This window comes from Sturnira hondurensis, unplaced genomic scaffold (genome assembly GCF_014824575.4).
Source record: "Sturnira hondurensis isolate 20B ecotype Veracruz unplaced genomic scaffold, ASM1482457v3 Scaffold0007578, whole genome shotgun sequence".
In the NCBI taxonomy this organism is placed as follows: domain Eukaryota; kingdom Metazoa; phylum Chordata; class Mammalia; order Chiroptera; family Phyllostomidae; genus Sturnira; species Sturnira hondurensis.
The window spans coordinates 1,209,622-1,233,762 of record NW_028080209.1 but is presented as its reverse complement, the minus strand read 5'-3'; the positions used below and the strand labels follow the sequence as shown (position 1 = coordinate 1,233,762).

The 24,141-nt window shown below is 56.0% G+C and overlaps 2 protein-coding genes and 1 non-coding gene across 4 annotated transcripts; 2 read left to right on the top strand and 1 right to left on the bottom strand.

Moving 5' to 3' along the window:
• Positions 1 to 6,855: 6,855 nt before the first annotated feature.
• Positions 6,856 to 12,815, bottom strand: LOC118991498 (gametogenetin-binding protein 1-like). Of its 2 annotated transcripts, XM_037052775.1 has the most exons (7): positions 11,445 to 12,815; positions 10,775 to 10,881; positions 10,198 to 10,292; positions 9,856 to 9,973; positions 8,752 to 8,891; positions 7,396 to 7,542; positions 6,856 to 7,120 (listed from the first exon to the last, which is right to left on the bottom strand). In XM_037052775.1, exons 1-7 carry the CDS (start codon positions 11,831 to 11,833, stop codon positions 7,070 to 7,072), a joined length of 1,047 nt encoding a protein of 348 aa, XP_036908670.1. In that variant the 5' UTR covers positions 11,834 to 12,815; the 3' UTR covers positions 6,856 to 7,069. The 2 variants fall into 2 exon arrangements, with proteins under 2 accessions (XP_036908670.1, XP_036908671.1); XM_037052776.1 differs by lacking the exon at positions 8,752 to 8,891 and having other exon boundaries at positions 9,856 to 10,002.
• A 22-nt stretch (positions 12,816 to 12,837) lies between these two features.
• Positions 12,838 to 19,150, top strand: BAK1 (BCL2 antagonist/killer 1). The gene is made up of 6 exons (XM_037052777.1): positions 12,838 to 13,060; positions 14,922 to 15,022; positions 15,904 to 16,039; positions 16,355 to 16,498; positions 17,569 to 17,749; positions 17,882 to 19,150. The coding sequence occupies exons 2-6, from the start codon at positions 14,953 to 14,955 to the stop codon at positions 17,984 to 17,986; spliced, it is 636 nt and encodes a 211-aa protein (XP_036908672.1). The 5' UTR covers positions 12,838 to 13,060; positions 14,922 to 14,952; the 3' UTR covers positions 17,987 to 19,150.
• Positions 19,151 to 21,147: 1,997 nt separating this feature from the next.
• Positions 21,148 to 21,361, top strand: LOC118991562 (small nucleolar RNA U3). The gene has a single exon (XR_005067443.1). It is a non-coding gene; the product is annotated as a small nucleolar RNA U3 (small nucleolar RNA).
• The last annotated feature ends 2,780 nt before the right edge of the window (positions 21,362 to 24,141 follow it).

Sequence of the window (24,141 nt, the reverse complement as noted above, 5' to 3'; positions counted from 1 at the left end):
TCTGTCAACCAGCGAAATACCTGTGGAGAGGCGGTGGGGCTGGGTGGGGTGTCAGGGAAGCCAGGATAAGTCCATGGTCCCCCCAAATCCTCCCTAAGGCCAGGGGGTGTGACGCCCCTTTGGTACCCTGCCTGTCCCTGTGATCCCAGAAGCTGGGATCCGGCCCACCCCGTACCACAGCGTCCCAGGGCAAAGTGCCCAAGGCGTGGCAACCTGTTACCCAGTCCCCCTCATCCCCAGGGACTGTCGCAGCTGTACTCCTGACAGGCTGTCAATTGAGATTGGTTCAGTGAGTGAGGGATGGGTGTATGTTGAGTTGGTGGTGGGCAAGGGTCTGCCTTGGCCCCCAGTCTCGGCCCCTTGCTCCTCTGCTGGGTCTCGGGGTAGGGTGGCTGACCAGCCTTGTGCCCTCTCCAGAGCCCACCCAGGCCCTCAGGCACTTCCTGAGCAGCAGGACACTTACTGTCCTGCCTGGCCCTGGAAGGGGACAGCTTATCAAGGGGAAAGGACACTTTGCTCAGGCCTGGCCATTTGCCTGGGCCAGGGGTGCCATGCACAAGGCTGGGCAGGCAGAGCAGGAAAACCCTGTGAGCAGATGGGGGTGGAAGGTCCGGGGAGGGCAGGTGAGCAAGGCTCTGTGCCTGGCCTGGCCCCTCTCAGAGGCCCCCTCAGGCCCTCTCTTCCTCCACAAGTATACCTGCTCTCCACTCCCCTCCTGCTTCTCTGACTCCTGGCAGAGCTTCTCATTCACTCTCTTCATTTATTCCCTCATTCAGTCATTGAAGCAATGCTTACGTGACACTTGGCATGCGCTGGTGAGGCCCTAGGCCCTGAGGACACAGCAGCAAACAGGACAAGCAACAACCTGACCTCATGAAGCTTATATTCCAGTTGGGAGACAACAGGCACTTACGTAAGTTAAATTCATGATAATTTATTTATGATATGATGAAAACGCTCTGAAGAAAAATAAAGCAGGGCCAGAGTACAGGGAGAGAGACAGTGGTAGGGAAGAGGGAAGATGGATGGTTTTTAAAAGTGGTTAATAAATAACCCTCAGAGAAAGTGGCAGCTAAACAAAGACCTAGAGGAGGTAAGGAAATAAATCACATAAATTACTGGGCGCAAAGACTCAAGGTAGAGGAAACAGCAAGTGCAAGAGCCCTGAGGCAGGAGTGGGCTGTGTGTCCAAGTAGCGACAGAGAGGCCAGGTGACCAGGCACACAGAGCAAGAAGGGCAGCAGGAGAGGGGACGGAGACAGAGGGAGCAGGACGCTGGGGCCTTGTCAGCCCTGGAGACAGAGGGAGCAGGATGCTGGGGCCTTGTCAGCCCTGGAAAGGACTTAGCTCTCACCTGGACAGTGGGGAGGCGAAGCAGGACTTTGAACAGAGGATTTGTGTTTTAGAATAACAGTAGCTCCTGTCACCTAGTGCTTAATATTTCTAAATATTTTTTAAACACTGATCATGTATTAACCCATTTAACCCTCCCAATAACCTTTACTAAAGATAAGGAAACCCACACTAGACAGGTCTCTGCCTAAGTTATGACAGACCAAAAAATGTCTCCAGATTTTTCCAGTGTCTCTTGGTGACAGACCTGCTCCTGGCTGAGAACCACTGCCCAAGTGTTCTCCTCTTTACCCGATCTGCCATTGTCCCAGCTCAGGCCCACGCCTCTCTCACTATGACACTTGTGACAGCCTCCTGAATGGCCCCATCCCCGCTACTCCATCCTCCACTGCACACCCTAACGTGCCACTGTCCCCAGCATACAGCCCTCTGCGGCTCCCACTACCCTGAGGATAAATGCCAGGCCTCTCGGGTTGGCATCCATGGCCCCCTGCGGTCTGGCCCCTAACCGTCTCTCCAGCTCATCCTTGATCCCCTCCTACAGCCTTCCCTCCCTCGCTCACTCCGTGTTGAGTGGCTCTGTGTCAGCCACCATGCTGGACATTTCAGACTTGCTGGCCTTCACGGTGTGTTCCTCTGTCCGCGGCAGGGACAGTGAGTCCCATTAGTCCCGTAACCATAGAACTGTGAGAGCTCCTGGAAGAGGCTGAACTCTGCTGAATGCGTGGGGCAGTGGAGGGCAGCAGGGAGACTGGCAGCGGCGGGCAGAGGTCTGAGAGGACCGGGGAGCTGTGGCTATGATTTGGGCCCAAGTAAAGGTACTGAGAATGCAGTGTGAAGAGGGGTGGGTGGCAGGGAGCACAGGGTTTTAAACGTGAGGAGGTGGAGTGAACAAGGAGGCCCAGGAAAGAGGAGTCCGGGACGGTCCTTGCGTGGGCAGAGAGGTGGAAAGTGGGCTCATCAGAGACTGTGTTGTTAGCAGGTGTGGCCTCTCTCTTCCCTTCCCCTGTCAGAGTCTTCCTCCTCCTGCCAGCCCGAATCCCAAATGGTGCCTCCTCTCTGAAGCCCAAGGGACTTTTCCTCTGCGGTCTCCAAACCCAAGTTGCAGCAGCAGCAGCAGCAGCAGCAGCAGCAGCAGCCGCCGATTTTGGTTGTTGCAGTCTGTTGTCACCCCGCAGCCCTGACTGCGAATTTCATGAGACAGGAGTCTTTGGTCTTTGATCCAGGGGCAGATGAGATCTGCAAATAAAGGCCCAGCTCCAGCCGGGGCCATCGGGGGCGCAGGGAGTGGACACACCCTCCGGCTCGGTGGCTGGGCGCGGAGTCAGCGGGGCCATCCTCAACACAGCGGCGGCGCTGGCCTCGTCAGGATGCATTTGCTGAGCCTCGGAGAGCACACACCCTCCCAGCACCACCGTCCTGCCAGCCTCCCACCACAGTTGCCCCTGCGTGACCAGGATGCCTGCTTGCCTTCAGTGCGACGACCTTCCTGGGCCCCAAGCCCCAAGGTTGTCCCCCTTTCTCTCCAGCCTCTAGGGCGGGGATGGGAGATTCCACGGTACAGAGGTACAAGGGGTGCACCCCAGTGCTAAAGACATGCCTCCAGTAACCTCACAGGCTTTTGATAGTAATGACAGCAGCCAGTGAGGCCTCCGGCACCACAAAGCCAGCAGCCTCCCAAGCGGCCTCCCAGCTTTGGCCCAGCCCTTTTGGTCTCTTCCCTGCTCAGCAGCCAAGGAAGACTTTTTTTTTTGAGAGACAGAGTGAGACATCAATTTGTTGTTCGCTTGTCTACGCACTCACTGGTTGGTTCTTATGTGTGCCCTGAGTGAGATTGAACCTGCAACCCTGGCGTATCAGGATGCTCTAACCAACTGAGCTGCCCAGCCAGGACCCAAGGCAGACTTTTGGAGCATAAACTACATGGTGTCACACCTCACTGACAAGATAACCCCTCAAAAAATCCAGATCCGCTGCTACAGGATCTCCTCCTTCCTTTCTGACCTCACTTCCTATTACTCCCCCTCCCACTCACTCCCTTCCAGCCACACCCACCCACCAGGCACTCCTGCAGGGCATTTGCCCAGGCTAAGCTTGCAGCTGTCAGGCCCTTCCCCAACACCCCCAGGCTCCCTGCCTCACTTTCTGGTGGTCCTGCCTGCACCAGCCTCCTCAGAAAGGCCTTCCCCATCCCATCCCTCTGTGTAAAACAGCGCTCCATCACCCTCTCTCATCTTTCTGCACAGTGCATGTCACTCCCCGCTATGTTATGTGTTCATTGTTTATTCTATAGGCAATAATAAATGCCCCCAAAATGACAGTTTTGTATGTTCTGTTCCCTGCTCTATTCCTTAGTGTGTAGAACAGGAATGGCATGTGGTAGATGCTTAATAAACATTTGTTCCATGCCAAACAGCACTTCCTTCAGCCCACATGAGACGCCCACGATTCCCCCATTTCTCAGGTGTAGAAACAGACCCAGAAAGGTGTGGGACCGTCTGCAGTCACATGAGTTTGTCAGAGTTGGAGCTGGGGCTCAGACCCAGCCCCGCCCCGCCCCGCCCCTCTGCCTGTCCATCATCTCATTTCCCACCTGAAAAAGAATACAGCTGGCTTTGCCCTTTCCTCCCCCTGGGACAGGCAAGACTGACAACTGCCGACTCTCAGCAGAGCCAGAGGCGGCACCTTCCTCAAAGGTCCCACCCAGGAGTCCACAGGAGGCAGCCCCTCGCCACCCCCTGCCCCCCTCCCCGCCCCTGGCAGGCCCCACTTTGACACTGCCCACATTTCCCTGGGACCCACCCCCTGCTCCCCGACCCCCTTCCCATGATCTGCAGGGAGGAAGGTCTGTGCAGCTGGGGGCGCAGCTGCTGGTGCGGGGGCAGGAGCAGGCACCAGCGCAATGGCCTTTCGCAGCGCCTCAGGGCCCTGGGCTGGCCTCTGGGGATGGTGGCAAAGGCAGTGGGGACAGGGCCCAAGGACCTGCTGTGGGAGGAGGCCTGGCAGGTAAGTGCAGAGGGCGGGGCTCGGGCTCAAGCCGCACCCACACGGAGAGGGCCCCTGAGTTTCCCCGAAAGGTTTCAAGGGAGCCACAGATGCATCTGTGGGTCAGTCCGGAGGACTGGGTGGCATTTAAAATTGCCGTCCCCCCCTGGGTGCACAGGTAGGTACAAGGAGGACTGCCATGCCCTGCTAGGTAGGTGGGCCCTGCATCGGGGCGCTTGGCTCAGGGTGACAGGACTCTGAAATCCAGCAAAGGTGCCTCCTTTTCATTGTCTCTGAAGGGCCACGGGGATGGCAGGGGCCGTGCTCAGGCTGTGGGTTTACGTCCAGCTGTGGGTTGGAACCTGCCAAGTCTCACTGCCCCGCCAGTTCCCATCTCCCTCATTTCCTGCCTCTGTTCCTACCTGTCTGTGTGTGTCTCTCTCTCATTCTCTATAAGCCACCCCCTCTCCCGCCTGCCTTTCCTTGCCTCTCTCTCCATTACATAAAATGTTTCAGGATGGAGAGAGGTGGAAGGGAGGTCCTGCTCGAGGCTTGTCTCTGTGGCAGCAAGGTGACAGGGGTGTCCTCTGCGCCACATGGCAGGTGCTAAGGGGCTGTACAAAACAGGGCAGGATGAATGGGAGGCTCGGGTGTGACCCGCCCCAGACAGTGGAGGGGCACAAGCCAGCCGTCTGTGGGGCAGAGGGCAGGGTGGGTCGGATGCACAGTCTGTGCAGGCGTTTGGGGGATGACCGCTGCTGTGCGGGGTCGAGCTGCACTGAGCTCCAGGGCCTGGCAGCGGCCACGTCATTGCACAGTGTCCCTTCACTCTGTCTCTTGTCTTTTTCCCACTGGGCCTCTGGTGGGGTAGAGGCCAGAAAAGCACTCCCCAAACCCATTCTGAGTGGTTTTGGGGGACAGTGGTAGCTGAAAACCACTGTCAGTGGGGTGGGCACAGAGGCGGCATGACCCTCACTTGACTAAGAGGGAGGGAAAGGAGCGGAGCCCCTCTTACTGAAGCAAGGACGCTGCCCCTCACTCCTCACAGCCTTAGTCTGAGCAGGCCTGGCCCACCCTAACCCACTGCCCCACTGGCCAGCCACACCCCAGGCAACAGGGGCAGGGGCTGAGCTCCGTCCTGTTGTGCCCTGGGCCCAGGATTCCCTACTCAAGCAGGCATTGCTGCCACCAAGTTTGGGTCCTCTCAGGAAGGAGGAGAAATACCCTCAGGGGGTAAATGCAGGGGAGAGCAGCGGTCTAGGTGCAGCCAGGGAGCCCACAGGCTGCCCTCCAAGGCCCTCGCCCCACCCCACAGCCGACACTCAGGGAAGATGTGATTAGGGCACAGGTGAGTCATGTGGTCACAAGGCCGTTTCCTGTCTGACTCAGGACGGCAGTCTGCATGGGCCCTTCCACCAGCCTCCAGCTGAGAGCCTGAGTCAGGGATTCCAGGTGCTGTGGCCAGGAAGCACAGCAGAAAGCCCCCATCCCACTTGTGGGCCACCTGCTCTCTCCAAGGGTGGGGGATGGGAGGCAGGGACATCACCTTTCCCTGGGCTGAGTGGGGACAGGCCAGTCACTGTAGTCTCCCTCCCCCTCCTCTAAGCACATGCCTTAATCATGTGATTAAGAGAGGCCGCCACGTCTGTTCTGACACTGAACTTCAGCTCAGCAACAGGCCCCAGGCTAGACACAGAGTGGGCCACAGAGAAGGCCACACAGCGTCTGTAAACAGCAGTTGTGGGTTTTGAGAAGAGCTGGGGGAGGGGGGCAACGTGAGATCCCTCTCTCCCGTATGCTACAGCCTCAGAGGCTGGACCTGTCCAGGGAAGGGAGGAACCCTGGTTCTACCCGAGCCCACAGCACCATACAGAGTGCAAAGTGGGCTGGCCCTGCCTCCCACTGGATCACTGGTATGAGGGTGTGCCCTTTCATGGACAGTAAGGTCACAGCTTCGTGAGCCCCCAGCTCAAGCCCAACCTTGCTACCTGGCCTTCTAGATGTCTGGACCTCCTTTGCCCACCATGTGCAGGGCACCTGGCGCTGAGCATGGGAAGGCGGGCTGCAACCAGGGGCAGTAAGACAGGGCCTGCTTGCTGCCCCTGCATTGGCCCCAGGGACCCGTCGCCTGCCCCCAGCCCAGCGCCTGAGGCAGTCCCCATGGTCCCAGGGCTGCTTTCCTGGCTTTGTCCCTGTGCTGGCTGGGCAGGAACTTCCTGCTGGAGAATTACCGGATCCTCCCTGTGAGGCCACAAGCCGGGCCTGGGAACTTAGGCCGAGGGAAGTCAGGGTTGCTCCTGCTGACGGGGACAGGTCTGGGCCGGGGGCCTTCCCATCCCTGGTCAGATGTGCGCATCTCCAGTCCTCCTGCTCAGATGCCCCACTGCCCCCACTGGAGCCCAGGGCTCTGCAGCCCCAGAGGTGCAGACTGGGGACTAGACTGAGAGCCCAGACGAACTGAGCTTGTTCACGGTTGAAGATGAGGGGCAGGACCCACAGGCAGACAGCCAAGGAGGCCAGAGTCAAACAGGGCTTTATTAATAACATCACAGGCCTGAGTCTGATTGGTGGGGACAATCTGCTGGGCAGGCCCACCCTGCAGACGCATGGACACCACTTATCCCAAGACCCCCTGGTCCTGGAACTCCTTGGATATTCCCTAAAAAGAGGGGCTATGTCCCTGTGCAGGTTCCAGGGACGGGGGCAGGGGAGACTCGGGCCAGCACCAGCTTCACTCTGGAGGCCAGTTTCCCATCTCATCCATCTCCTCAAGGAGCAGGTGCTGGGGGCAGAAGTGGGTGGAGGAAAATGCCTCAGCGTCTTCGGGCTTTCCGGTCCTGGCTCTGCAGCCCAGAACCTCCCCACCCACCCCGCAGAGACAAGCACCCTGGGCCCACTTTTTCCAGACCTTCTACCATGTCCCCGCAGCTGACCCAGACCCCTGACTCTGGTCCACCTCCCTCTAACAAAATGGAGGGAACTTTCTCTCTCCAACTTGGGGTGTTCCTTCAAAGCCTCAAAAGTCCAGCACCCCAGCCAGCCCCCCCCTGTCCTCACCTCTGGGCTATACACCACACCAGGGGGGCTCTGCACCCTTCTCTCCAGCCTAGGGTGGTGCTTCAGCTGCCTCAGTGCCTCTCTCCCAGGTCCCCAGCATTCCCCACAGGCTGGGTGGTGGCTTCCTTCCCCATCAGCTTGATGTCCCTGAGGGTGGACAAGGAGAGAGTGGAGCATGGTAGTGAGGACAAGACCTCTGAAACCCCCGCAGGAGGAAGATATTCCTGAGCCAGCTGTGGCCCCCAAGTAAGGACCGAGCTGGACCCCCACTGGTCACCCCCCAGAAATTCTGTCCAATGCTGTTCAGGCTACTCCAGGACTCTAACCCCCGGGTAGGGGCAGACTAGCTCAGGGGGTGGTTCTGGAGGGGAGAAAGGGAGGAAAGGTAACAGTGGGGCCCTGCCAAAGCTGACTGCCTGTGTGGGTGAGGGGCCCACAGCGCAGCCCTGCTCTGCAGGGCACAGAGGGGTGCCCTGTGACAGGGGCTGTGGGCCCAGGACAACGAGAAGCAAGTCAGAGCCACGCAGAGGGCGTTGTGTCCCTAATACCGGAGTGCCCTCCCTGTGCAGGTGAGGGGTGTGCATTCTCCAGCTCATCTGACCCTCCTGGCAGTCCCCCTTCACAGGCAGAGGAGCCAAGGCCTACATGCAAAGTCACAGAGCAAGCCAGTGCCAGAGCAGGCACTTGGACTAAAGACTGGCCCTGAATCCTGTGCTCCTTCCTTTTGTAAACCAATAGACCGACTGGGCACGTGTCCACCGAGTGAAGGAGTGAGCTGATGAATGACTAGGAATTAACTCGGAAAGGACACCAACAGATGCATCAATGGGCAGTCAGAGAAGCTAGGACAGGCATAACACTTAACACTGATGTCCAGGAGGGAGAGCAGCGCATGACCCAGCGGGGTAACTGCCCCGCACCTGTGTGTGTTTGTGAGCGTAGGTACAGGTGTGAATGGGAGAGGAAATAAACAATGAGCAACATTTTGGGAGTTACAGATGTACTGGAAAGCCTTAAAGCCACCTAGACAAGTCCCCTCATTGTACAGATGAGGAAACTGAGGCCCAGAGATGGAAAAGGACCTGCCCAGGCCACACAGCGAGTAAATGGCAAAGTTGAGCCTCAAAAGTAGACATTTGGACTCCGGGACAAACGCAAGACCAACAGACTGTGGGAGAAGTGTGTGTGAGTGCGGGATCATGGTCCTGCCCTCAGGAGAACCACCCCCAAGAAGGGGTTTTGCTTCCCCTACCCAGGCAGAGGGGGAGGGGACTGGGACTGGAGCCAGGCCAGCGCTGGTGGAGATGGCCGTCTCCAGACGCACTTTTGCCGGTGTCCTCGGGCAGAACAGCGCACCTGGTGGTCCACAATGCCTGCCTCCTCCGGGGAGATCTCGGGATGGATCAGTGGCTCCTGGCCCTCGTGGCCTCCCATCCTCCAGAGGCAGGACTCCTGCTGTACTACCAGAAGCTTCTCTAACTCTGACTCCATGAAGCCTGAGAGCCAGAGAGATGGGCAAGGGACAGGCAGGAATAGGGGAAGCGAACTGCTTGCTGGAGGTTGCAGGAAGAGGTGGCGGCACTGGCTCTCCAAACCTCATCGTGGCTGGCCCTGCGCACTCTCCTGTCACCCCAAACCTCATCCTGGCTGGCCCTGAGCACTCTCCTGTCACCCCAGCCGTAGGGCTTTCTTCATCTATTCCCTGCAGCCAGACAGACACCACCTCCCCAAGACACTCACTTTCCATGGGCTCCCATCTGAAAGCATGAGTGTGAGTCTCATCACCTCCTGGGGACGGCATGCAAGGGGCAGGTTATCTGCGCCCCCTCCAGCCACCAACTCAGAAGCATAGGTCTAGAACCATCCAAACAGCCTGGGATCAAATCTCAGCTCTGCCACTTTACTTACTAGCAGTGTGATCTTGGGCAAGTTACTTAACTCGCTGTGTCTAGTTTCCTCACTGTGAATTGGAGAGTAAATAGGACCTACCTCAGAATCATAATAAGTTATTTTGTGAAAGGTGCTTAGAGGACGATATGGCCCATAGAAATGACTATGTGAATGTCAACAATGATTTTACATTATCGCCATCCCCCATTCTCTCATCTGCCCTCAGGGACACCCTCTGGTCACAGCAGTGCATATGTGATGGGAAAACCACAGAGGGAGGTGGACACTGAAAAAGAATTCCAGGCCGGGGAAGAGTGGTGCTTGAGGAGCCACAGCCCCAGTCACAACCTTCACGTTGCTGTCTCCCAAACCCTGAAGGAGGGGGACCCTAGCCAGACGGAGTGTGGCCTCCTGCCCAGCCAAACCCTGGCCCCCTTCTCCAGAGGCCATCTTATGTCCTATAGTACCACCTAGTGGTAAGAACTGGTATTACATCCAAGCACAGATACCAAACTGGGACTCCCTGGGCCTGGGGCATGTTGGGAGAGGATGTGAGGACGCTGCACTTACCCACTGTATCAGTTGACCTAAATGTCTTCTGCAATGGCGACTGGAGGGTGACAATGCCTGGAACACAGAGCTGGAATGAGCTGTCCTCTTCCTCCATTTCCTCTTCCTCACCTTCCTCCTGTGGGGTGAGCCTTCCTTTATAGGAAACTGAGAGTGTGTCTTTCTGAGCAGGTAAGAAAGGCCCCAAGCCTGCAGCCCCATCCCTTTGCAAAACAAAAAGCAGGAGGGAACAGCTCCCAAAAGGTTAAGGAAGGCGACTGCTCCCACCACATATCCCAGCCAGGTGTGGGGAGGGGCTCACCCAGACCTCCCCCACTACTACCCCAGCTTGGCGCCACAGACCTTGGCCATGGCCAGTTTCTGAAGTTGCTTGTACAAGGTGAGGAGGTGGTTCCAGGGAGTTGCCCCCACGTTCAAAGAGGCCAGCCTGAGGTCTCCTGTGAACAGCAGTGTCACCAACCATCCGATAGCAATAACAGGGGCGGGGGTGGGGGGGGTGCCAGGCCAGGCCCAGGCCCAACAGGGCAGGGACCCCTGGAGAGTTGAGCTGAGGGTAAGTTTTCCTGGTTTTCTTTAGCAAATACCTATCAGATGGTATTTGTGAAGTGCCCAGGTACAGTTCTGGGTACTTCGCAAAGGACATTTCGTTTAATCCTTGCTACTGTCTTCTGAGATAGGTACTACTGCATTCTAATTTAAATGGATGAGAAAACCAAGACACGAAAGGGTTGAGCAATTTGCCACCATCACACCATTCTGCACAGTGGCATTGGGGCTGGACCCCAGGCAGCCTTCCTCCAGCATTCCCCACGCCCCTGCAGAGTCCTGGAGGGAGAGGCTGGCGCCTGCCCCCCCCCCNGGCGTGGTGGGTCCCTGCCCCCCCCCCCCCCCCCCCCGCCATCTGTGGCACCACACTCACCGTCCAGCAGCCACTCCTTCTTCTCCTCCCTGGTGGAGACCTCAGGGCTGACCTCCAGTGGTCCTGTGGCCCTCTGCTTCACCTCCAGGGCTTGGGGAAAGTGGGCCCTGATCCCAAAGCATAGCCAGATGGGAGTGGCAGGTGGGGCCTGACACCCCCCACAACCCCCAAGGCTCTCCCACAGGCCCTGCTCAGCCCCTCTATTCTCCTGCTCCCCAGAGCTCCCTCTGGGGGCTTCATCCTGGAGGTAGAGTGTTGGCGGTGGGAACCAGGAGGCAGAGAGTGGGGAAGGAAGGCAGGGTGGAGAGGGGCCAGGAAAGGACCCGGGAAGCAGTGGCAGCCAGCTCACCCTGGCACGCTCCTTTCTGACCCCCAGCTGGTCTCCTTTTCCTTTTGGAGCCTCCCACACCCCCTTATTTGTGAGAGGACCCTCATCTCTGCTTCCTCTGTTCCTCGTCCCCCTCCACACACACACACCCCATCTTCAGATGCCTCCTCACCCTTGATTGGTCCATTCTTCCCATCCAGGTGCTCTGGTCTAGTCCTCGACCCATTCCTGGTATCACCCCAGTAGGTGCTCTGCCATACCCTTCCCCGAGCTTACATCCAGGCTTTGTTCTAATACCTCTACCCCAGGCCCCTTCCCACCACCCACAGCCCAGTCCCTCACCTGTCTGAGGTCCCTGTATCCCCGGAGGGCTCCTCTGCAGCCTCTTCCTCCTCCTCTTCCTCCCTCTCCTTCTCAGACAGATTGCCTAGAACCTCCAGGCTTTCTCTGGGCTGAACCGACTTTACCTCTACACCTGGGGCTGTGATGCCCAAGACCCCAACCCCCATCCCCAGCCCCGAGGGACTGTGCTGTGGCAGGGCCATAGTGAGGGTGTGGGGCACTGAGGCTTGCAGCTTGGGATCCTTCTTCCCCACTCCCCTCTGGCCGGCTGTCACTAAGGACGCAGCAGCCAGCTCTCTCAAGGGGCACTGCTGATCTCCCAACAGGGCCTTGTCAGAGCTCTTCGGGCTGCCCTTGCTCCCCACCAGGCTACGAAAAAAGTGGAGCATGGAGGAGCGGCGCAAAATTTGCGATCCAGGGGTTGGAGGAGCAACTCCACCCAAGACCAACTGCTTAAGAACAGGATGAGTTTTCAAATGAAAAGCAACAGTTGGAAACTTCTAGGAGTTCTAGAAGGCAAAGGTCAGGCAGGTGGGAGGTGGGGAGTGATGGGGGAACATAGTGGGGGGATTAATTAGGGGCAGAAAGGACAGGAGGCTTATAAGGCAGGGGAGGAGGCATAGGGAGCCAGTTTGGGAGTAGGTGGTGAGGAAGTGTGTGGATGGGGAGGGGAAGAGGGAGCTGGGGGCAGCCCGCCCCACACCCTGCCCGGAGAATGGAGAAAGGGCTCTTGAAGACTCCGCCCATCCTCTCTACCTGGCTGGTCCCGCCCCAGGCTGTGGCTGCTTCTGTCCTTGAGAACCACTGCTGGCAGCTCGACACCATCCGTCCTCCTCGCCCTCTCCCCTCCCAGCACTCAGCCTGCATGTGCCCAGGTGGGAGCACAGACCTCAGTGTGTTTTTGTCTGTTTGCCTGCCTATCACCGTCAGGATTTCTATCTCCAGTGACCACTGAGGTGCCTGGTACACAACATGCCTAGTTGCATGTTGAATCTCAATTTTGTATTATTATTCCCCATGGAACCTCCAGAGTTGATTATAAACCCCGCTCAGATTTTGGGAGAGTGCCTTAAACCAGCTGAGCCTCAGCTGGTTTATCTGTACAGGGCGTGAAGTTGAGGGCACCACTTCCAAGGGTCCTCGGGAAGATTCAATGAGACAATGCTTGCTGAAGTGCACGGCACTGGTGGGGCTTAAGAAACGTCACCACTGGGGCTTTTTTACTGGTATTGACTGATGGGAGGGAGAAAAGACGATCAAGGGTGGGAAAGCAGTAGGGGAGGAGTCACTTGGAGGCCGGGCTTTGGGTTGAGGCGGGGGCAAGCCGAGCCCACCCCCTGGCTGGGAGACCGTACATCCGCATCCGGCGGCCGAAGAGCAACTTCCTCTAGAGGGAGCTGATCGGAGCCGGGAGTTGCCAGCACCTCTATGATCGTCGAAGCCTCTTGGGTCTCCAGGCCCTGCTGGGATGAGCAGAGGCTGAGTCCAGACACCAGGAATTCACTGACACCTGTTCTGAGAAGCTGGGCCTGGGAACCTACCCCTGGAGCAGCCCCTTGGTATCTCCAGCCTCGGTCCCGCTGAGCCATCCCTGGCCTAGGCCAGGGTCCGGGCAGGTAAGCAGGGAGGGTCCCGCCCATCCTCTCCATTCTCGGCAACTCTAGGACAACCCCAGGTTCGGGGCGGGGCAGGAAGCCCCCTGGGAGCCTGGTGGGGAAGGGGAGGCTTCCCGGACACCTTCGCCAACTCCTGCTGGGCGCCTGATCCAGCCAGGGCTCCCTCTGGCTGCTCCTCATGCCCCGGCCCTGGGTACCTGAGAATGTAGTGCCAAAGAACCAAGTCATTCAGCGGTCTGGGGGAGGCGGATGGAGGACAGAGCCAAGGTCGAGCAAGGGCTTGAGGAGAACTCTTAACTGCACTTCCTGCCGCCCCAGGAGCCCTAGACTGGGTCTGCAGCCCAACCAGGCACTTCCACTGGGGAACATTCTGAGCTCAGCAAGCCCAGTAGGTGAGGTGCAGGAGGCTCCCCTTACCAGGAAGTCTTGCCAATTGGATGGGGCAGGACCAGGTTGGGGGAGGCTGCTGGCCCTGGGGCTGTGGTGAGGCTCCACCCGCTCTCCGGCGGTGATCCCCAGGGTAATGGGAAAGGGAGTTGCCTGTGTGGTCAGCATCCTCTGGCCCTGTTGTCCTGGGGTGCCGGGTTTTGGGGACCAGGGGAGAGACAAGGGCATCTTCCAGAAAGAGCTACGGGGATGGGTGAGGGTGTGCCAGGCAAAAAGGCCTGTTCTGAGGAGCCCAGGGATGGAGGAGAAAGGGTCTGCCTTCTCCCAGGCCCCACCCTGGGAAAGGAGGAGTATAGAGCCGAGTGCAGGGTGGTCTAGCCCTCCCCGACCTGCTCTGAAAGAGTCCGTGGGGCACTTTCAAAAATGGCCCTGGCCTGAGAGAAAGGGGGTGAGGGAGGGTATCCCTGTCTCGCAGGGAGAAGGGGTGGCTCTCCCTGGCCTGGTTGGGGTGTACCCTCCCCAGGAATGAAGGGAGGGGCACCCCTGCAGCAGCTCGGTGGTGGGGGGAAATGAGGGGGTGCGAAACTGAAAGTGAAACAGCTCACATCCAGGAACTGCTCTGGTGCTGCCGGTGCACAGAGCGGGTCTGGGCCATGGCCCGCAGGGCAGGGGGGCAAGTGTGGGGTAAGAGGGCACCAGTGTGAGGCCGGCTGAGGGCCTGGAAAAGACCCCGAGGCTTCCTCGGCTAACTGCAAGGTGAGAATGAGAAGGCACAGGCCAGCTGTAACTAGGAAGAATTGCCCTGCAAAGAACATCCTCTGAGATCCACAAACTGGAAAATAAGTCTTAAATGAAAGTTGAGTATACAGACTCGTGGAGATTCAGATAACCAGCCTCACTCCCTGGTTCTCAGCCGTGTGGCCTTGGGCAGTAACCCCTCTGTGCCTCGCTTCTCCCAGCTGTGAAGTGGGCATGACAATGCTTACCTTGCTACGTTAATGTGTGATTTTGTTGTCTGACAGCCCCTGGGGGTGCTAATACGTGGTAGAAGTATACCATAGGCACTCAGAAATGTTGTGACTAACAGGCCTGAGTTGGAAAACAGGTGCACTCTCACCAGCCTAGGGGGAGCAGGACCTTTGAGGCCGGCCTCCATGGGTCACTGGCTGGAAGGTGGCAAGTCAGTGGTAAACATGTGCTGGGCAGGGTACCGGAGGCTCCAAGGGGTGAGGTGAAATGGGACTTGAGAAGCACTAGGGCACTGCTGTGGCCCTGGATGCCAGGGTGCAGGTCCCCTGGTGTGAATCTTGGCTGCCTTGCTTTTCTTACCCCTGGGCTCCCCTGAAGAGGTGCCAGTAAAATACAAGTAGTTGAAACTTGGACTGTGCCCCCTCACTCCCATGTGGCTGTGGAAACCTCTCGTCAGTGGTCCCTGCTTGTCCCCATCTCGGCCTCTTCTCACTCATCCCCACAGACTAACACTGCTGTCCCCTGAGACCTGAAAAATGGCGTCTGGGCAAGGACCAGGCCCTCCCGGGCAGGGTTGTGAAGAGCCTGCCCCATCTTCCACTTCAGGTAAGGGTCTTTCCGCCCCCTCACCCCACCCATGACCACCAGGGCTATCTGTGAGGCAGAGAGAACAGAAGTGGACAGGGCCAGGAAGAGCTTATGGTCAGGCTCTCCTGCCTCAGTTTGCTCACCTTGGATATAGGAGAAAATATCTCCCCACACAATGCAAGTGGCCTTTGGGCTCAGGCTAGAGTGAGGTCAAGTTTAAGCCCTGGGAGCAGGGAGGAGCCCAGGCCAGGGTTGCTGCAGAGACTGGGCACAGCGCCATCCCAGCGTGGGCAGGGGGCGGGAGGGGGTGAGCAGAAGGAAGAGTGGGGAGTGGCCAGCAGGAGGAATAAGGAAGTAGTTGGCTTAGCATGGAGTCAGGTCTGTTCAACAGGGAAAATATTGCTATGACTTTGGGGAGGAAGTAAGCTGGCTGCTGTTCCTTCTTCCAAGGGGACCATCAGAGAAGCCTGCATCTTGCAGTCACAGGCTGTTCCCTGGACTTTGGGTTCAGTCCCAGGTCTGTCACTGTTTTCCTATGTAGTGTTTATGGCCCCACATTCCCTAAGTCGTATGGGCTGGGTCCCCTGTGCACGTTAAACTCAGGGCCCAAATACCTGGGGTTATATCCTGGCTCCACCGCTCATTCTAGCTGTGTGACCTTGTGCAAGTTACATTCCTGCCGCTCTGCCCCGAGGCTCAGTTTCCCCATATGTAACATGGGTATCGCCTACTTCACAAGGCTGTTATGAGGATTAAACGGGACTAACTCACGCAGAGTAAGCACTAGGTGTTAACTAAGGTGCAAGGAGAGCTACGGCCTTGAGAGAGAGTAACCATATCCACACCATGGGGCCACCAGGTCCAACGCTCCCTCCCTGACTCCCGGCTTTGATCCTCAGAGGAGCAGGTAGCCCGGGACACAGAGGAGGTTTTCCACAACTACGTTTTTTACCGCCATCAGCAGGAGCAGGAGGCTGAGGGGGCGGCTGCCCCTGCTGACCCCGAGATGGTCACCTTGCCCCTAGAACCTGCCAGGTGAGCAGCAGTCCCACGGGGATGTCTTCAGGGAGGTGGAGGTTCACAGTGGTCACCATGCAGATCCTGGGAGCTAGGAGACCTGGGAGCAGGGAGGGTCTTGCCTTTCTTTTGTTGTTCCTTTTTCATCTTGGGCTCCCACCCCTACAGGGACCTCTGTTCCTGGGCCTGGCCCTTGTGTCTGAGAACACTGTCAGAACCTCCAAGGAGGGGTGCACAAGGCCAGGGGCATTTCGGGCAGAAGCCCTAGCTGTAAGTCTGGGCCCCGGGCCTGAGTACTGTCCGTCACTTACCTGCTGCCTCCTGCTCCTCCAGCATAATGGGGCAGGTGGGTCGGCAGCTCGCCCTCATCGGGGACGCCATCAACCAGCGCTATGATGAGGAGTTCCAGACCATGCTGCATCGCCTGCAGCCGACTGCAGAGAACGCCTATGAGTATTTCACCAAGATCGCCTCCAGGTAGCCCCGGCTACTACCTCTCTGCTGTGCATCACCACTGTGCTGTGCCCTGCCCAACTGATGGGAGACACACGCTTCTCTGTCAGTGTTAGGAGACATGTTTGCTGTCCCATGTCTGCGTTAACTCACAGGTCTTTGCTCACTGGGTCCCAGACTCATCTCTGGTACAGGAACTCAAAGTCTGTGAGCTCTGGCTCCGGGCACTTGACTGGTTAGATCAGGACTGCAGAAGGGCCCTGGATGGGGATGTTCCCGAGCCCCACCCCGGCTAGGACACAGCTGTCCTTCTGATGTAGAACCACATTTCACACCAGAGATGGTAAGGCAGCCACCTGCTACCAGATCCCGGAAATGGCTTCCATATGCTGTAGCCACATGGACAGGCAGGCGATGTGGTAGTTAAAGAGACCAAATACCAGGGTCATAGCTCAGCTTTGCCACTTACTGGCTTTGTGAAACTTTCTAGCTCTCTCTCTCCTCCTCTCTAAGATGGGGGAAATATGCTTAGTACAATCTCCACACCTACAAGGTGCTAGCTAGTGTTACCATCAGGGTCAGAGAGGTCAGCCTCAGGGCAGATTTGCAGCTGGAGCTGAGAGCAGGACTAGGCAGTAGACTTAGAAGAGATGAAACATCCTGCCCATGTCCTTAGAGGCCACCCTCCACCCCACTGTGATTCCAGGATTTGTCCTAACCTCCTCTTCTGTCCTTTTGTCTCTGCTGTCCCTCAGGCTGCCAGGCCAGCAGCAACGCCCACAGGTAACCTCCCTGCTGCCTCCGTCTGCTCTCTCTGTACCATGCCCTGTCTGGGCCCTTTGCGCCCCTAGCAGTGGGGCCCTAGGGCAGCAGCAGCCCCTTCCTGTGCCCTCTAAGCTCTCTCCTTTCACAGAGACACAGGCTCTTCTCAAACAGCAGCCGGGCTGGGGCAGCCTCTGCCACTCTGATTCACACCTAAGCCATTTTGCTTTCCAGCTGGGAGAGGGGTGGGGGGACAGGAGGTGGGAAGGGGAAAGCAGGCTGAAGGGCCTCCTGGGGGGCTTCCACTGATGGCCTCCATGCTCTGCCTGCAGCCTGTTTGAGAGTGGCATCAACTGGGGCCGAGTGGTGGCTCTCTTAGGCTTTGGCTACCGCCTGGCCTTGTATGTCTACCAGCGTGGACTGACTGGCTTCCTGGGACAGGTGACCCACTTCGTGGTCGACTTCATGCGGCATCACTGCATTGCCCGGTGGATCGCGCAAAGGGGAGGCTGGGTGAGTGCCCAGCACTGGCAGCCTTGTGTGTGCTGCTGGGGCTGCCCCTGTCCCAGCCCCTCCCACCCCCTCCAGTCCCTCGGTGCCTGCATACACTGCCAGCTCCTCTGACCACTCTGTCTCGCCTGGCAGGTGGCAGCCCTGGACTTGGCCAACGGCCCTATCAGGAACGTGCTGGTTGTTCTGGCTGTGGTTCTGTTGGGCCAGTTTGTGGTACGAAGATTCTTCAAGTCATGACCCCAGGAGGGGCTCTTTGGGGTCCCAGCTGAGACCCCTACCTGGACTTCAGCTAAGCCTTCTTCCCTTGCCACTTCCCCTCAAGAATACAGAAGCTTTAGCAAGTGGGCACTCCAGTTTTGAAGTGCCCCTGCTCAGGGGTCAGTCAGGCCTCAGGGGCACCCCAACATTTCATGGTGCTAATGGGCCCCATCTCTGAGCTCAGCTCTGTCTGCTGGGCTTTGGGGAGGATGATAACTTTAAGGAAGGAAGAAGCTGGGAGGCACTTTCCCCCAAGAAGTCCTTAATGGTTTTAGCTTTTTATAATACCCTTAGAAGGACACCTCCCCCACCCCATTTCTACCACTCTGCCCCAAGCCAGGACGTCTGAGGTGCAGGGGTTAGTGGGCCTGCCCTGTGTTGCCCAGGAACACATTCGGCTGTTCTGGGAGATCAGAGCTTTAGAGCTGGGCCTGGAGCCCAGTCCTGGCCCTTCCAAAGCATCATGTCCCCCAGGAACAGGACTGGCTGGGGTTGGGGAACAAGGACCTGCTCGACTGTCCCCCCATCCCATACTGCCTTGGCAGTTGGACTCTCAGGGATTCAGGGTCTGAGGTGTGGAGTGAGGGTGCAGACTGGAGCTGTCTAAATTTATCCATCCGGTGCCTCCAAACCTGCCTCCTAAGGTCCTTGGTCCTCTCCCTTCCCCTCACCACTGGCTCCCGATGCTGTCATTACTAGTGAAGGCTGCCTGTCCCATCACTCCATGTAAGGATGGCAGAGGCCTTGGCAGAGTGGAGTGCTGAGGACCCCGCCTTGTGCAGACTCCAGGGTTTAGGGCTATGGTTTGTTATTGTCAGGGAAGGGCTAGTGAGCTCACCTTGAGGTTCCTGAGTGAGAGAAGGGCTATTAACATCACTAGGAACCCCAAGGTTGGAATCCTCCCTCATGGGCTGGGCACAGTGTAATCTGGGGGTGTGGAGGGGAACTGTGAATATTTGACCTCTATCCCCAGACCCCCATCCCCTATACTCATGGCCTAAGCCCCTCCTGTGGGTAGGGAGTAACTCATCTACCTTGTACAGTCCAGGGAATTGGGAAGAGAAGTTGCTGATTAAGCCAAATGCAGGGAGCCCACTGGCCACCCCCACCCTTTGAGAGTGAAAATAAACTGCCATCCCCCCATTCCTACCGGTAATTTTTGTATCCTTGACGACCCCTCTTTCCATCAAGATGAACTGAAGGGAACCTGGGCATACCTGGCATTCACCTGGTTTATTACTGAATAAGGTCTCATCTTAGGCTTCCAGAATCCCATAAAGGGCTGGTTGTGGTTCTCTACACCCCTAGAATGCCTTGGGCCCTCCCCACTCTCTAGCCCCTTTTCTAGCCACTTCTGCCATCTGAGTTCCAGGTAAGTTTTCTACCCTCTACGAGAGGTTGGGGAACCCCGAACCAGTGGCCTCTGGCTGTGGAGCTGGTGAAGCAGCTGCACCTGTCTGGGGACCCCCACAGGACACCTCAGGCCTGGATTGAATTCCTCACCCTTCCTGGGGCCACCACCCATACTTGGCTCCTGTTTCCCCATGTCCCCAAGCTAGCACACACACAGCTCTTCGTTCTAGCACCTTTGTGCTGCATGGGAGTCCCAATGGGGAGGTAGCCAGAGTTGGTAAAAATAACAAGCATGGGGGTGTTTAAATGTTCCACAATCTACAGTCTTTCCAGTCCGGGGCATCCTAGTCTGTTTCTGATACCCATTCAAAATGGTAACATGCAAGTCCTAAAGGACCCAGGTGCTTCACTTTCATTCCTGAGGGAGTCTTGCCAATCCCAAGCCCATCCAACTTGGCCTTCAAAGAGTCATCAGACAGATGCAGTCATGGAGAGGGCCCTCCCTTCCCCTCTCCCACAGCAATGGTGGCTGGAAGGGTGGTGGCTACAAGGCACCACGCAATTTCCTGCAAGAAAACCCCAGACATTTACGAAACACTATGTATGGGAGCTTCATACTGAGAACTTATCATCTCCCAATCAGTTATAGCTAGCGACCTGGGGGGAGGGGATCTCAGGCACCAGTAGCTAGTGCTTGCCACCCATAATACTGATCTGAGGTTTTTACACGGAAGCCGGAGTGGTGAGCGCTGGAGCACAGGTCAGCCAAGAAGTTAGGTGGGGAGGGGGTTGTCCGTCTGGTCTCGCTACCCTTGCACGAAGCTGCGGCGCCACCAACTACAGCCTCCGAAGACAGCGTAGGTTGGGCAGGCTGCCCGAGTCCAAGATGGCCCCCGCTTCCTCGAGCACGCAGGCGTGTCCTCTTGTGGGCGGGGCCTCTGGGCGCACCTTCCCTTTGCGGTGTTTTGAGGCCAATGTGAGGGTCTTGAAAGAAACAGTGGTTCTGCAGCTGTGAGGAAGGCAGTGGGGCCCTGGCAGGGGCTGTGGACTCTACCCCCATAACAAAGGAGTTGAGACGCTGTCCTATAAGGCACGGAGAGCCCCAAAAGATCCGGGCCTGTGTCTAGCCTGGCCTCTCCCATTCTATTCTGCCAGGAGGAAGTTTCCAAAATCTAAACCCAGACGTCCAGGAGAGGCTGAAATCTGAGACCCAGAAGTTAGGAGTGACAGAACAGGGCAGCAACCTGCGGGGGGCGGGGGGGGGGGCGGGGTACAGGGAAGCAGATGGGTTCTGCATGTGTTAAGGAAGTTAAATTCTCCTCAAAATGCCCTTATGTTTTGTGTTTCTGAAATTGTACAATAGTTTTTTTCCACCAAAGGTCTTCAGTCTGGTGCCACTGCACTGGAGCAGGGCAGCCATGGGACAAGAGCACGTTCAGGTGGCAGCCGCTCAGTGGTGCAGTGTCAGTATAAGCACCTGCCCTGCCCTGCGCCCACTGCCCCTTGCCCCCACCCCACACGACGTGCATGTGTTGCTGTTTCACCTCCTCTGAAGAGTGTGTTTTACGTCACTGAGTGTCCAACTAAATCCTTTAATTCAAGAAAATCCTACTTTGGCAAAACCACTCAGTAAATTGTTTTGAACAAGTTTTTATTACCTAACCATCCGAATAGCATTAAAATAAATTAAAATTAATTTATTAGGTAATTAAAATGATGACACCACCATATCATGCTCTAGTTGTACATGCCTCAGACACAAATGTCCCCAACCAAACACACTTGCAAAGATTATACTTTCAGGGACCATTTCTGTAGTTGTTACTACAGAAGCTTCTCTGAACGTGGAGAGCACCCGAAACCACAGGGATGAGGCACAGCATTCTCTCCTGAGCATGATGCAGGCTTTGGTGTTGCTTTTGCAACTGCTAATGGCCATTGATGATCATTCTTCTCTTCCTTTGGGAGGGTGAGAGAGAGACAGGATGCAGTCTAAATGGCTTCTTTAAAAAAAAAAAAAACATAAAATAGGGGTTTAGTTCAATCTAGCCAGAACAGATGTTCATAATCCCATGTGTGTGTTGAGGGTGGGGGAGACAGAGGCAGAGAATGGAGTTACCAGAGTTTCCTGGAGGTTAGGGGCCAGAAAATTGGCAAAATCCAACTTCTGACTCATGTTCACCATGCTGGATATGTTTAAAAAGGTGACCATCACACTACTGGGTTGTAAAGGATGTGGGGGCATTGAGCCTGCCAGATGGTAGTGTAATGGGGTATAGCCAGGGCCCTCCCCCAGAAAGATTTGTAACAGGGTACAGAACTCTGGGTGTCCAGGAAATATTAAAAGTAGGATACCCTCACCCCCACAAGTCTGAACTGGGGGATGGGACACATGGAGCAGGGCCATTGAGAATTATTTTGCATATCAACAGTTTTGCAAATAACTGCAAAAATGGTCATTTGACATATCTTTAATTTTTGGTTAGTTTCATAGTATGTTAAGTAGCTGTGCCCAAACTTTGAGCCAGGGAGAAGGGAGTGACTTTGACGCATGGGGTAACTGGGAGGCAGCTCCCCCTGGTTATGGGTCCTGTGTGAGAGCTTGGAGATAGTTTGCTCAGTGCCATGGGGCCATGCCTGCCAGGACTTACTATGGCAGCCCAGAAAAGCTGGAAAAATGGAATGCTGGCAGGAATGTAGCAGATTTTAGCAGGAGTTGGAAATGGGGATGCAGAGGGAGATTTATACCAGGATTTAAACCCAGGCATGGCAACCATGCAGATTGGAACCACACGGTTTGGGGGCTCCCTTAGCCAGGCAGCTCAGGGAGCAGGAAAGACAATGCAGGACTAGGGACAACACAAGACCTTGCAAGGAAGGAAACGGGATGGGGTGAAAGGACTCTCTTGGTGGGCCAGGAGAAGGCACCACGTGCTTTTGGATTAACTGGAGATCCACAGCGACACAACTAATGTTGCTGGAACTGCGGGAGGCCTGCCCAGCCAAGCTCAGATTACTGAGAGGAACTGGGATCCAGCTGAGCCACAGACTTCTATTTTTTTCTGAGATATGGAACCCCTGACTGGGCAAGGGAGTGGAAGGAAGTATAGCTCTCAGCTCCACTCACCTCAATTTTTCCTTTACAGTCTTGAGTCATTCCCAGTGCCCAATGTTTCAACTTATTTTCTTGTTGTTAATGAAAATAAAATTTGACTTCTGGCCAAGATGGAGGCATAGGTGGAAACACTGTGCATCCTCGCACAACCAAGTTTAAAGACAACAAAGTTTTAGTAACAAAAATGCAAAAAAATGAACTGTACAGAAGTTGGACAATGAACCATTCAGCCAGACTGGTGAGAGGGGCGGAGTCAGCGGCAGAGCGGGGTCAGGTAGGAAAGATCCGCAGCACCGACCCAGGTGCGCAAACGGTGGTTGGCGGATCCCAGATGTGGGGTGGCAACGGGCGGACCCAGTGAGGGCATAGGGCAGCTAGCTGACCATGGTCACACATTCGAGCACAGGTAAACCAAGCGAAGGAGTGAACAGTGAGACAGACCACTCAGGCTAGGGCCCCAGCAATGGGAATTAGATCCTGAAAGTACCAGTTGGAAAGACGCTCAGGGTCGAAGTGCTGGGAAAGTTCATTGGAGAGACCCACAGGGTCCTGGAGGGTACACAAGCCCACACACCAGGGAACCAGCACCAGAAGGGTCCAATTTGCCTGTGCAAAGCAGCAGAGGGGACAGAAATCTGAGAGAGCGGAACAAACGCCATTGCCCCTCTCTGACCCTGCCGCCACATATAGCGTCACAACCCAGCCACTGGGTGGCCCCACCCCTCATACGTAACAGGTGTGAACAGACCAAAACATTATGGCTCAAGAAGAACTCAAAGCCCCAGAGCCAATAATTCTAAGTGACCAAGAGATAGCCAACCTGCCCTGGCTAGTATAGCTCAGTGGATTGGGTGTGGGCCTACAAACCACACGATTGCAGTTCAACTCCCAGTCAGGGCACATTCCTGGGTTGCAGGCCAGTTCCCAGTTCCCAGCAGGGGGCACATGAGAGGCAACCATACATCTCTCCCTCTCTCCTTCCTTTCCCCTCTAAATATAAATAAATAAAATAAAAATTTTAAAAAGAGATAGCCAACCTATCAAATGCACAATTCAAAATACTGGTGAGCAGGATGCTCACAGAACTGGTTGATTTTAGAGGAACAAATGAAGGCTAAACTAATTGAAATGAAGGGAAATGCACAGGAAACCAATAGTGATGGAAAGAAAACTGGGACTCAAATCAAGGGAGTGAACCAGAAGGAAGAAAAAAATGACAAACAGAAAAGTATGAAGAAACAAGAATTCAAAAAAATGAGCAGAGGCTTAGGAACCTCCAGGACATCTTTAAACATTCCAACATCTGAATTATAGGGTACCAGAAGGGGAAGAGGAGGAACAACAAGTGGAAAACTTATTTGAACAAATAATAAAGGAGAACTTTCCCAGTCTGGGAAAGGAAATAGACTTCCAGGAAATTCAGGAAGCTCAGAGAGTCCCAAAGAAGTTGGACCCAAGAAGGAACACACTAAGGCACATCATAATTACATTAGCCAAGATTAAAATGAATGAGAGAATCCTAGAAGCAGCAATGAATAAGGGGACAGTCACCTACAAAGGCGTGCCCATCAGACTGTCAGCTGATTTCTCAAAAGAGACCTTCCAGGCAAGAAGGGGCTGGAAAGAAGTATTCCAAGTCATGAAATCCAAAGACCTACAACCAAGA